Raw genomic sequence first — 14,096 nt, 5'->3', positions numbered from 1 at the left:
TTGGGCAGGCCAAACTTACATCTGGCGCCTGATTGGATGGAGACAGTTGTAGTGGGCGTGCTTATCCCCATAGTTGTTGGCGGTTCACGTGGATCCCCATGTTACACAACAGGGTGAAAACATGTCAACTGCGCAGGCACCAACCCCTATGAGTCTACATCCACGCCCCTGCAAATGCATAATTATGAACGGAGCCGCTGCTTTGACTCTAATAAAGGATCGATCGATTAAAAGATTTAAATATAAAAAACAAAATAAAATGGAAGATTCCTGACATTGCACACAGAAAAAGATTTAAATTAAGTTGTGTTGCATTTCATAACTAAAAAAAAATGAGTTTGTAAGAGTTATCTTCTCTGCAGGGACCAAAATCAAACTTTAGCCATCTTCTGGAAGTGAGGAGACATTTCTTTATTGTTAGACTCCAAACAAAAAAGGAGGGAAAAATATATATATATTAGAAAAGATTAAGAATTTCCATCTCCCAAAGAGAAATAACATGAAAATAATTTAGAAATGACTTTATTAGTTTTTATTCAAACGGATAATTTAGGCCACAGAAGAAAATTGCACTTTTTTTCCAAACATATTCCCAGTAGAGTATACATTGGCGAAGCTCATGAGTTAAATGTAAATTAATTGTAAGAGGGAAACAGCAGATTAAAAATAGGAAAGCATGTAAGTGGTTAAAAAAAGGCATATAAGAAATGAAATGAAATAAGCATTTCATTGGTCTAAAGGTTTTATTTAAGGCAGCAGTTTATCTATATTTGATAGAAACAAGGAAAAAGAAAGAGCAAATCAAACTGAAGATGAAAAAACTAGATGCTCTAAAAATATGCATCAAAACATTAACATTTCAAAATGAACAAAACCACAAATCCAGTGTTGGTGTAAGAATGAATACCTGAACAGGGGTAGAATGTCAAAAAGGCACGGTATCAGTAATTATCTCTGTTGGGAAGACTTTCAGACTGGTCTGAGTTAAATCAGACCTTGAAAACCTTTTTTTTTTTAGTATTTTAAAATATGGATGTTCTTGTTGTTCTCAACGCACCATCAACACGAGACAGTGTTACAAATCTTTGAAAAATGTATAGTTGCCCATTAAGTCTGTATGAACGCTGAACCGAAGGCTTCTCATAAGTGCAGTGCCAATGAGGCGTTTCCAATATTTGTAAGCCCACCTGCCCAGTTGGTCTATTTGTCTTACAGACCGTCCTCTAAAAAAGCATTACAGCACCGAGTCGCCCTGAACTGAGCTGCATCGTGCAAGTCCAGGTTCATGGTTTAAGTCTGGGTTTGCCTTTATATTTTTACTTTTAATTTACTTTTGCTACACCTCAGTAACTTTGAATTTAGTACATTCGTTATGAACTTTTTATGCAGGTTTCATTTTTTATTTAATTTATAATGTCCTTGGTAAAGATAATATTTATATATAAAGAAAATACATATTAGTAGCAACATCAAAGTCCCCACCAAGAAATAAAATAGGTGTCATATTCATTGAGTTATTGAAAAATGAAAGCAATTTAATAACAAAATGTAATATTACAAATATTTTTTCCAAAAACCAGGTTCACTTGAGTTAATGAATGCAAGGCTTAAGCACATTTAGAAAGGCACTGTTGTTTTTTAAATGGCAGCAGTTGGAATATGGCTGTATTTTTGGCAGTTCTTCTTCATTGAGAAAAAGAATATTATTTTAAAAGCTACATTCTAATACTGTTATGCCTCGATATTTCACACACAAAAAAGTGTTGGATACAATCTAGAAAATGGATAATACGTTATGTGGACTGTTGTTATTTTGAGGCTGCCCGAGTCGGGCTGTTTGGTCTCGGCATGCAGGCACTCGTTAAAAAACAAGTTCAAACCAGCTGCACAGCAAAGGGAGTGGTGTCCAAAATAAGCTGAAGAAAGACAGGAGTGACCACAAGGTTAGTTAGCATCCTATTGAAGAAGATTTAAGGTTAAATTTCTTTTTTAAAAGAATTTTCTTACAAAGAAATGAACTGTGTGGAAAAATGAAGCGACGCATTAGATTTAGCTATTCACTTCTGAACTGTAACCATTGCCAAAGATGGCGATATCTAGAAAATAAAAGGGAAGCCCTGCCGTTAAACGTCTTTAAACTGGTAAGAAAATTAGCTCTAAACCCTACCAGAACATCTTTGTAGGCATGTTACTTTTTTAGCCTTCCAAATGTTATACAATGCTATTAATAAAATGTGAAAATGTAAATATATACCGAGTTAAATTTACAACAATAACCTTCATACCAGTCTTGAAGTTCAAATCTATGTGTGTGCATGCTTGCCATAGAGTAAGGGTTTTTATTTCTTATAGACTTTAGAAGAGTTTTACTTCTTAACAAATTTTTTGTAACTTTTCTGGCAGTTTGTTTTGGAATGTGGTATAGTTTTTTTTTTATTTTAAAATGTTCTGATGTCATCCATGGTGCATTCTTTTAAAGGTGTGGAACTTTGGCAAACCTCAACTCTGGCACAACCTTAATACACGTACATAAATTCAAAACAAAGCAGGACAAGGAATGAAGACCCCTGCAGATAATTCGTGTGGAGGTCAGCAGCCACCAATGTGAGATATTCTTTGTGATTTATGTGGCATGATGTTCACACACTGCCCCATTTCTCTGCTCTTCATCATGGCCTCCACGTCTCATCCGCTGGCTGTTTTACGTGCTAGACCAAACTACAAAGAAAAGGATAGAAAAGTTAAGACAATGCATTTACTGGGCATGTCCTTCTAAAATTATAGCCATTTAGAGCAACAAAGAATTATAAATATTTAAAACATTGAATATTATGGCTTGTAAAAGAAAGATTGTCACAAAAAGTCAGTACAAATTATTTTTTGTATTCAAACATAGTTGTTAAGTTGTAAAAAAGGATCGAGTACAACCTAAAAATATGCTGATTTGACAGATTCTTTAAATCAGCTGACATAAAAATACTAACAATTCTGACTTTTTTTTTCCCGATGTCTTGATACTCACTAATGATGATGACGATGATGATGACTATGACAGCTATCAGGATGGCCCACATCTGCAGGCAGAGAATCGAGCGCCACAAAAATTAAACACATTTAGGCAAACAGATCATTTGTCAAACAAATTCGGTTAATCTGTATTATTATTGCTGCTTCGATAAAAAAAAAAAAAAAAAAAAAAAAAATCAACAACTGGTGGTTTGTTGAATCTGTGAAGTACAGTTTGGGGCAAAACTGAGAGTTACCTTGCAGTTCTTCCACCAGTATTTCCTCTTTAGCTTAGCAGCACTGGTCTCAAACTGGGAAGCTCCAGCTTGCAGTGCATCTGCTCGGTCATCCAGTTCCGACAGTTTCTGATCACGTTCCAGCACTTTGTCCACATTAACACGCATGATATCCACCACCTATGAAGAACAGACAACAAATAAAAAGCAAAAAAGAACAGTTTGATGTGCTTTTACTTTGGATGTTATGCAAGAAAAAATGTATTTGAATTGTCAACTACAAAAGATTTTGAACGAAAAAAAGATTTTTGTTTGTTTGATTCTAACTTTCTAACCTGATGATACAACAGGAAAAGCAAAACATTCGTATTACGATGGCAGAGTCACAACGTGTTTACAAGTTAGGTTAGAATAAGATGGAGACAAAACACTAGTAATCAATTTCTAATTTAAAAAAAAAACTGACCTTATATTAATAATAAAAAATAATCTGACAAACATTCATGTCCTTACTGTGTTCTATATGAATATGACCTATATGTTTCATTGATTTACAAAGCCAACTGCCCCAGCCCACTGCAGCAGAGAACAGGAGACGCATGCATGCAGGCCTTACATAACCATGAAGGTGGTGATTACATAAATATCTGGCAGCTAGTTGACACTACGCTGCAAACTCAAGTTAAGGTTTTTGAAGGCTTGGTAAATCTTAAAGGGCCCATGCGAAGCACTAAAGAGTGCCAGGTCGTTTACATATCTGAAACAACTGCAAAGTTTTAATTAAAACCCTCCTGGCATATAAACTGAGATCCATGGGAAGAAGTATGCAGAAAACATCTATCATAGTAGGTAGAGGTATTATACTTATTGGAAATAGCATGAGGGCTTCATACAGTTTAGTGGTTAGCACTCATGGGGAGGAGGTTCAAATCCCAGCTTGTGTATGGTTGTGTAGCCCTGTTGAATTAGAGAACTGTCAAGGATGTACCCCGCCTTTGTTCAACAGTTACTGGATAGGCTCTTACAACCCACTGACTCCAAACAGGATTAGGCAGGTTTATAAATTGGATGGATGAAAACTGTGTGCAAATTTTTTTTCTAGGCACACAAACATACACACACGAGGTTGATGTATTGCCCATCTCCATGGAAAAGACAAAAACTCGTCCTACCTCATCCACCTGAGCCTGCGTCTGCTGCAGACGCTTGTTGCTCGAGGCTGCCCCGGAGCCTTCTGGACCAAGGGTTGACCTGATTCAACAAACATTTATATGATATTTTTTATTTTAAGATTTTTTTCTTTTAGACAGAAATTGGTTTCACATCATCAATTTAGAAAATATTCAATCCACATCTTGAATGTCAAAGGCCTTTTTCTACTTTGAGGGCTTTGAGAAGATCTCTTAGTTCCCTAAAAAGCAAGTCCATTATCTTTAAGACTTTATTAAAACACATTTCCTTCATTACTTCTATAATTATAGACACTTTTTCAGTTTTAGAAACTACATTCGAGACTTTTTATACTAAACGTATGTGAGCTACAATCTGCAATAAATTTGTCAATACATAAACAAAAGGGTGGAGAACAATGAAAGGCAAGTTCACACTCAAGTTCAATTTCATATCGCTTTATGTAACTAAAGGGGAATTTTCCCCAGATGTCCTGCAATAATACTGCCACACATTCACACAAATCGATGTGGGCATGACAGTGTGTCATGTGGAAAACAGAAGGTCCTTTTACAGTGTTTCCACGAAACAGGTTGTTCAGGTACATCAACCTAAAATAATAATAAAATAATAAAAACAACCCCAGATTTCTTTTTAAAACCATTGATATTTTAATAAACAAAGACTTCAACAAGTCCTCCATGCCATCATCTAATGCTGCATGTGAGGACTTCGCAGACCACTTCATGGGTAAAATCAATGCCATAAGATCAAACATTTCATCCATGCAAAACACTGATCTTAACAGACCTCCAGCATTGTCTTTACCAGAAGAAACACTGGGGAGTTTTGTCCTGGTTGATGCAGAGATGCTTGGTCGAGTTGTATCCCAAGTAAACACTACAACCTGCCTTTTAGATCCCATTCCCACTTCACTTTTTAAAACATTTTATGGATTCTTTGAGTCAGAGCTTTTAAATATAGTAAATTGCTCTCTTCAGACGGGGGTCTTCCCCTCTGCCTGTAAGACGGCGGTGGTGAGGCCCCTTCTGAAGAAGAGTCAATTAGATCCAAAAAATCTGGATAACTATAGACCCGTATCCAACTTACCATTTTTAAGTAAAATAATAGAAAAAAGTGTCGCTACTCAACTGCATGAGTTTTTAAATGCCCAAAAAATTTTAGAAAAATATCAGTCTGGTTTTAGGAAAAGCCACAGTACAGAGACGGCTCTTTTAAAGATCGTTAATGATCTTAGATTAAACTACGATTCACAGAAACTTTCTGTTCTGGTGCTACTGGATCTTAGTGCCGCTTTTGATACAGTAGATCACCAGATTTTATTAGACAGACTTAGTAGTCTAGTGGGCCTTTCTGGAAATGTTCTTAAGTGGTTTTACTCTTACCTGACAGATCGACACTTTTATGTAAGTATGGATATGTGCTCTTCAGGAATCCACGAAATAAGCTGTGGGGTTCCCCAAGGGTCAATTTTAGGGCCAATACTTTTTAATTTGTATATGTTGCCTCTTGGGGAGGTCATCAGGAGACACGGCGTTGACTTTCACAGCTATGCTGATGATACACAGCTTTACATCGCCGTGTCTCCTGATGACCTGGAACCTGTCAACACTCTTTTAAACTGCATTTTAGATATAAAGTTGTGGATGGCAGAAAATTTCTTAAAGCTCAACCAGGACAAAACTGAAGTTTTAATCATCGGTTCTGAAGACAAGAGAGAGATGATTTTACCACATCTTCATAATTTTAAACCTTCTCAATGTGTGAGAAACCTGGGCGTACTTTTTGACTCTGAGCTAAATTTTATCCCACACATTAAAAATGTCGTTAAGACAGGATTTTATCATCTCAAAAACATTGCCAGAGTCCGCCCGTTCCTCTCTCTTGCCAGCACAGAGGTACTAATGCATGCTTTTATTTTCAATCGTTTAGATTACTGTAATGCCCTGCTCTCTGGTTTACCCAAAAAGTCTCTTTCAAACTTACAACTTCTACAGAACTCAGCGGCACGAGTTCTGACGAGAACCAGAGGGCGGGAACACATTACACCGGTTTTAAAATCGCTGCATTGGCTCCCTGTGCGTTTCAGGATTGATTTTAAAATTCTTTTAATGGTTTATAAATGTTTTTATGGTCTTGGGCCTTCTTATTTAAATGATATTCTTTTAAAATATGAGCCCTCGCGGACCTTGAGGTCTTCCGGTACTGGCCTCTTAGTTGTTCCCAAGGTGAGGACCAAAACTTATGGTGAGGCTTCGTTCTGCCATCACGGTCCTCGCCTGTGGAACGGCCTTCCGGAGAGCCTCAGGGCCGCAGAGACAGTAGAGGTTTTTAAGAAGAGGCTCAAGACCCACCTTTTTAATTTAGCTTTTAGTTGATTTTAACTGCTAATTTATTCTATTAGTTTTAGTATAGGCTATTTTATTTATGTATTTATTTTAATTTTATGCATCTTATTTTCAATTTTATGTTTTTTTCTTTTTTCTTTTTTATGTTTTTAATTTTAGCATCTTATGATTTTAGCGCCAGTGTTTCTTGAGGGGATCTTTTCCTCCAGGGATTGCCGGCTTGGTCAGTGGTTGTTGCTGCAGTTGTTGCCCTTGCTGGGGCGGCTGGGGTCTAATTTTACAGCTTTTGGCTGTGAGGGGGACCCCGGTGTTGTCCCGGTCTGGGTGGGCACTGTAGCGATGTTCCGGTGGCCGGGCTGGCTCCTGGTATGAAAGGATTCCCAGATACTGTTTCCTCACAGCAGAGCTAAGCCATACTTGTTTATTTATTTATTTATTTATTCTTTTACAGTTACATAGTCATATTTCATTGTACGTGGGAGCCATGGGTCATGTGGTTTAATGGAGGGGAGTGGGAAGGGTGAAGGGTGGGTTGGGGTTTTTATTGTAATGTTGTGTGTTTACTGTTTTTAGTGTTAAAGCGCTTCGAGCTGCACAAAGTGCATGAGAAGCGCTATTTTATAAATAAAGTTTGATTTGATTTGATTTAAAATATATAAAAATGAACAGATAATTTCCAAAAATACTTATAATTTTGGACCTTGCTTGGAAAAAAGGATAACAGCTGCAGAGATAATTTTGAATAATTGCAAGTTAATTTTCTGTCTCCAAGTTTGTTTAGAGATATAGTTGTCATAAGTGACTTTTTCCAAAGGAATTCAATAGAAAGCTCAGCAGGTTGAGCAACCAACTGTCTGTCAATCATTTGAGGTAAACTCTCAGGCTTGACAGTCAGTAAGTGTGGACGACTAGCAAAGATGGCTACACGCATTTACCAAGAACACCAATGTAAACAAAGCATGAACACACCTAAAGCCTCTTTTCTGCTTCTCCACCTTATGGCTGAACATCAATTCATGGTTCGAAAATTAGATTGCTGTAAATCTAAAATTCCCTTTTCTGCAGATGCTACCTAATCTACTGAATATTCATTTTCTGGTCATTTGCTTGTGAAGAAAAAAAAATTAACTTTACAATGAAGTAAAAAACACAACTTTAAACAAAACATATGGTTTCTTTTGCTTAATATGATGTTATATGCTCGAGAAATAAATCTATTAAAACATCTTATTAAATCCCATTACGTTGCTTGTCATGACTGTGCCACCTAAATGAAACAACTAATATAAATCAGGCAACAATATTAAGGAAAACTAAAGACTTCAAACCAATCGTCGTCATTTTGCAATCTTTTTGTTATACGATGTGATAAAAGTCAAATCATAGAAGCCCAACAGCAGTGTCAGAATAGATCCACAGTATGCAGGGCTCCAGACTAACTTTTTTCACTAGGAGCACTGTGGCCCCTGAATGAAAATTTTAGGGGCACAACCTGAAAATTTAGGGGCGCATACCGTAAATCAACATGCAAACCAGATCTTCTAATTTCCACTGTATTATAAATACACTAAATAAAATAAATAAAGTAAATAAATACTTTAATTATAGATGCAAAAATTACAATCTGCTTTTTCAAATTCAGTGTCAGATTTTATTCTGCACTTTTGAAGATGCAACAAGAAGGTAAACTGACAGCAGCATCGCTGTCATGACAAAAAAAAATAGTAAACAATATACCATAAATTTAGAATAAAAAAAGTTTTTAGTAACAAGTGATTACCGTAATAACCTTTCGGTCATTTCACAGTTAAGAACAATACTTAAATGTATGTAAACATTAGGGGATGGAAATTCATGTTGGCGAAACCAAATAGGTGCAGCCAAGATGCACAATAATTTGAGATCACCCAGATGGACGTAACGCTGCACAGATCACCTGGTGTGAGACATATTTTTGTTTTTGCTCTAACATCACCTGTCAATCAAAACCAAAATATCACCAGAAAGGGGCGGAAGCAAGACCCCAACCTGACCAAACACAGCTGGAAATTTAGTACTGAACTGACTGAAAGCTGCCCTACAGACTACAAAACAATGCATTATGGGACATGCGTCCTGATGGGTTTTTGTAGTTCACTGATCAATTAAAATAATTTAAAATACCAACTGATTAAAAAAAGGCTACATACATCACAAAACATTGAAATAATTATAAAAGATGTAATATCACAGATCGTACTTAGGGGGAGAGGCATAATTATTAAATTGAATGTTAAGGACAACTCCAACTTCCTGTTGCAGCTTCGCCATCTCCCGCGGGAGCGGTGTGCTGTCGTTACAGCCGTGCATGAGAGCCGTGGTTTGCTTCGCGAGTTTGAGACCCCTGCTGTACACTCTGGCACTGGTATACTAGCCGCAGGTCGAAAGAACGAATCAATAGTTCGCTAGCTGTTCATAGCTCAGACGCACATATCAGGTTGTGATGATTTGTCTCCGTTTCCTTCCCACAGACGTTAACGCGCACTCGATTATCTCTAGGCCCCGCCCCTCCACATATTTTAGCCACTTGCAGTGACTTTCCCTATTCTTCTCACACGCATTGGCCGCCTCAGGCATCACTCAATGACATGCGAGTGTGCGCTCGCGTGTGCTCCAGTCTCACGAGTGTGTGTGTGTCTGTCTGCGTGCGTGTTGGCTCGTGTCTCATTGATGATTTCATTGCTCATTTCATTGATCATTGACGGGCCGCTTCCACGTTTAATGAATAAAAAAATACGGAGGGTGGGGGAGGCAAATTTACTGGTCGCGCATGTGCGACTGGATGTAAAATTCAGTCGCACAGTCTCAAATTTTGGTCGCAAAATGCGAGCAAATGGTCGCAGTCTGGAGCCCTGGTATGTTTTCAACATTTTTTTGTAGCCATTCTAGGTTTTATGCAGAGAGTGTACTCAAGTCAACAGCAGACCTTGGAGACGGCATGCGTCTATTGTCACAGCAGCAGTGCAGGGTGTTTCAACTCATGCCACCACTTCGGTTTTGCTCTCCTGTAACCTTTGTTAACCGTTTGAATCAGTAGTTCCAGTTTCCCACCAGAAATCCTGCCTCAGCTAAGTCATGACTTTTTCTTTGCAGCCCATGTGAGCATATCAGTGCCCACTGACAGTTTGTTGCCTCTGCAGCAACAATAGGAATGTGTCAAGAGTCCTCCTGTGATATTTGAATTTTAAGAAAAGGGGGAAAAAGTGAGACACTTTTTAACTAAAATAAATGTAATTTAAAGATAAATAGAATTAAAAACTGTAAAAAAAACAACAACATTATTATTATTGAGTAATATTGTGTAATTTAACAACAAAAATATAATGTTAGCAAATGAATGAATGCTACGAGTGTGTGGTTCAGCACTTGGAAGAAAAAGCTAGTTTCCTCACACTTAAGTGTAAACAAATCATTAGTAAAAATCATTCGTAAAAATCTCAAGTTACAGCACAAACTACTTCTACATAAAAGGATATAAAATGAAAATCAATGTCTGTCTGAAGCTTTTTTCTAAAAATCCACTAATGAATCTAAAAAAAAAGCAAATCTGTGCAATTTAAAGAAAAAACTAAAGTTTTTCTTGAAACTACAAAAACGTCTGAACTCATCCTTTTCCAGGAACAAGACTTTTTTGTCAAACATTTTGGTTGTTTTACTGATAACAGCTTTTAAAAATTATTTCTTGATGTGGCCCACTGTTGAACCACTTTTTTTTTTAAACAGAAGAGAAATAACTTGAAACTGTTGCTTTAAGGGTTCCTCTGAAATTATCAGATAGGAGAAATAGAGTTTCAATGTTTGGAGAATTTTAATCTGAGGTCATGAGTGTTTAAGAAACCAGCACATCAGTCATGAATTGAGCATTGCTGCAAGAACTATCTCTTCAGGAAATAATTTAGTGAAAGATTAGGTTTTTACAGTTTAATTGTACTTAAAATATTTACATTGGTTAAGTGATTTGTAGAAATACAGCATTTTAAAGAACGTTTAGTGTAAAGCAAACACCTCCACAAGCAAAGAGATCTTTTGGGAGGATATTCTTTTTAATACTTGGTTGTTCAGATACAAACAATAATCAGTGTAAAGGGTATTATTCTTTTAAGTAACAAAAAAGCTCCACAAACACGGGAGAGCTCTTAAAACCAGACAAGATTTGATAATGATATGGGATTATTTCATGACAAAATATACTGGTTTATCTAAAAGATACAGTCGTCAAACAAATAAAATGTAAACACAAAAATAAAGGAAAAGACACAAGAGGAATAGAACTCAATCAAACTGTCGTCACAAAATTTGTTTCAAAAACATCTTAAGAACTGGTTCAAGACGCTCCCACAAATAATGCCTGTTTACCTTCTTCAATCAAACCATGCCATCATAAATGTCAACAAGTTAGAAACAATGTTTTTATGATTGTATAGTGCTTGTGATTGTCTCTCCTGGTTTTAAATTATCATTGTATTGTTACCACTTAAGATGTTTATCAATTCCTACTGTTCTATTATATTTGTATTTAGTTTTTACATATTGTTTATACTGCTCTTTTTTATTTATTTATATTGCATTTTTACTCTTTTGCAAGCTTGTTATATACTATAATTCTACTTTTTGTTCATGTTGTATTTTTGCTGGAAATTTCACATAGTTTTAAGGAAGACAAGGTTGGTACCAGTCCAAGGACTACTGATGAATAATAGCTTTATGATGTTTTTTAATGCACAATATCCCTGTTAAATAAACAGATAAACGAACAATTATTTAAATAATATGTCCCTCATATTTGTTTTTTCTAAACAAGCAACAGTTTAAAAAACGCTCCGTTTCATCTTTTATAGAAAAAATAATAATAATAATAATTATTGAGGTCATCATCCAAAGTTAATATTAACTTACAAAAAAAGTTGTATTTTAGTTAAATCTCCTTCCAGAGAATTTCTACTGCTGAAATTAAATTAAATTTGAATGTCAGTCACCGTTCCCCAACTCTGTTCATGAATATGTCAAACAAGTCTGACTTTCATCAAACCTTATCCTAATTATTATGCTCCTATATTTATGCTTTTTATAGTAGACATCGGTGATGTTATATTATTAAAAATAAAAAATGGTACATTAAAAAACCAAACAAACAAACAAAGAGAGCAAGATATTGTGTTGTTGTCACTCCAAACTAGCAGTAATCCGCATATTATGAATGTATGTGATATTGATATTGCGTTGTTAAACTATATAATATGGGCAGCTAACTAGAAGAAGCGAGGCCGACTTCAGACAGACAGACCGGTTCAACAGAAACATAAACTTGACCGTACTTAACAGATAGTCCTTCATTATATATTTTGAAATTTTAAATAAGTTCTTAACCACCTAAAAAAAACGATGAAAGTTTTCCCAAAAATTGACTTTTAAGTAGCAACAGCGCGCGACTGCTAACGCTAGCTTAGCTTTCATTACCTTCAGAAGAGAAAAAACGAGCTAACCTATTTAGCACTTGTTGCATGCTAGGAGCAAAGTTTAGGGCGTTCTCTTTTCGGCGTTTCATAAACGGTAACACGACACACATTAGGTTGAAAATATTTCAAAAGCTACGAAAACAGGTTTATAGACTTACATGATGAAGATTATTGTGTTTTAACGACACCGCCGCTGTTTCTCGATAGTTATTTCTCCGCCGTAACAGCTAGTGCTGTCGTTTGAAATGCTGCCTTCAGGGTCGTCGGAAACGGGAAATACCAAACAGTGAGAATTATTGTTCAAGATTGACTAATTTCAAGAAACTCCGTTTCAAATGGTTGTATGGTTACAAAAACTGAGATGTGGTAAAGATAAAAAATAATTCATAACATAAAAACGTTATTGGGCTTGTTCAAACAGACACTTTTGCAGAGAAATATAATTATTTGATCAACCATTCTTCTTTCTACCCCTAACAGATGTAAAGTAGTAATTGTTTACTGGATTTAAAAATAATAAAAATAAAACATTTAATTCAGTGTAGTATAGACAGTCTTAAAAATTACATTTTGAAGTACGGAACACCCTCCCCCCTCACCCCAAGATCAGATTTCAAGAACTCAAAAGGTCCAGTATCCTTGTTTAGACAAAATCTCAATACTCAATAAAAAATTAAATCTCTGTGTTCCTGTTTGTTATCATAGAGTGTAATGTGTGGAGAAAGCAACGACAAGCTCATGATCAGCATGTGACAGGAAAACACACAAAAATTCCTTTAGCTGCCTGTAGTTGTTCACAAAGCAATTTTATTTTATAAAATGCTCAGAGAAATAGAATAGTCATTAAAGAAGACAGACGCAGAAACTAAATGGATCACTTGTGAATTGAATAACAGATATTAAGAAAAAACATCACAAGTTTGAATAAAAGAAGTTTAATAAGTTCTTAACCACCTAAAAAAACGATGAAAGTTTTCCCAAAAATTGACTTTTAAGTAGCAACAGCGCGCGACTGCTAACGCTAGCTTAGCTTTCATTACTTTCAGAAGAGAAAAAACGAGCTAACCTATTTAGCACTTGTTGCATGCTAGGAGCAAAGTTTAGGGCGTTCTCTTTTCGGCGTTTCATAAACGGTAACACGACACACATTAGGTTGAAAATATTTCAAAAGCTACGAAAACAGGTTTATAGACTTACATGATGAAGATTATTGTGTTTTAACGACACCGCCGCTGTTTCTCGATAGTTATTTCTCCGCCGTAACAGCTAGTGCTGTCGTTTGAAATGCTGCCTTCAGGGTCGTCGGAAACGGGAAATACCAAACAGTGAGAATTATTGTTCAAGATTGACTAATTTCAAGAAACTCCGTTTCAAATGGTTGTATGGTTACAAAAACTGAGATGTGGTAAAGATAAAAAATAATTCATAACATAAAAACGTTATTGGGCTTGTTCAAACAGACACTTTTGCAGAGAAATATAATTATTTGATCAACCATTCTTCTTTCTACCCCTAACAGATGTAAAGTAGTAATTGTTTACTGGATTTAAAAATAATAAAAATAAAACATTTAATTCAGTGTAGTATAGACAGTCTTAAAAATTACATTTTGAAGTACGGAACACCCTCCCCCCTCACCCCAAGATCAGATTTCAAGAACTCAAAAGGTCCAGTATCCTTGTTTAGACAAAATCTCAATACTCAATAAAAAATTAAATCTCTGTGTTCCTGTTTGTTATCATAGAGTGTAATGTGTGGAGAAAGCAACGACAAGCTCATGATCAGCATGTGACAGGAAAACACACAAAAATTCCTTTAGC

At 35.9% G+C, this 14,096-nt stretch overlaps 1 protein-coding gene across 2 annotated transcripts; it reads right to left on the bottom strand.

The window, feature by feature from the left end:
* Positions 1–506: 506 nt before the first annotated feature.
* vamp3 (vesicle associated membrane protein 3) lies at positions 507–13,583 on the bottom strand. Of its 2 annotated transcripts, none has more exons than XM_023955237.1 (5): positions 13,474–13,583; positions 4,415–4,493; positions 3,264–3,422; positions 3,023–3,074; positions 507–2,718 (listed from the first exon to the last, which is right to left on the bottom strand). In XM_023955237.1, coding segments are annotated over exons 1-5 (309 nt in total). In that variant the 5' UTR covers positions 13,476–13,583; the 3' UTR covers positions 507–2,701. The 2 variants fall into 2 exon arrangements, with proteins under 2 accessions (XP_023811005.1, XP_020559188.2); XM_020703529.2 differs by lacking the exon at positions 13,474–13,583 and adding an exon at positions 12,435–12,563.
* Positions 13,584–14,096: the final 513 nt, after the last annotated feature.

This window comes from Oryzias latipes, chromosome 5 (assembly GCF_002234675.1).
Source record: "Oryzias latipes chromosome 5, ASM223467v1".
In the NCBI taxonomy this organism is placed as follows: Eukaryota; Metazoa; Chordata; class Actinopteri; order Beloniformes; family Adrianichthyidae; genus Oryzias; species Oryzias latipes.
The sequence above is the reverse complement of the archived record's forward strand: the minus strand, read 5'-3'. Positions and strand labels throughout refer to the sequence as shown.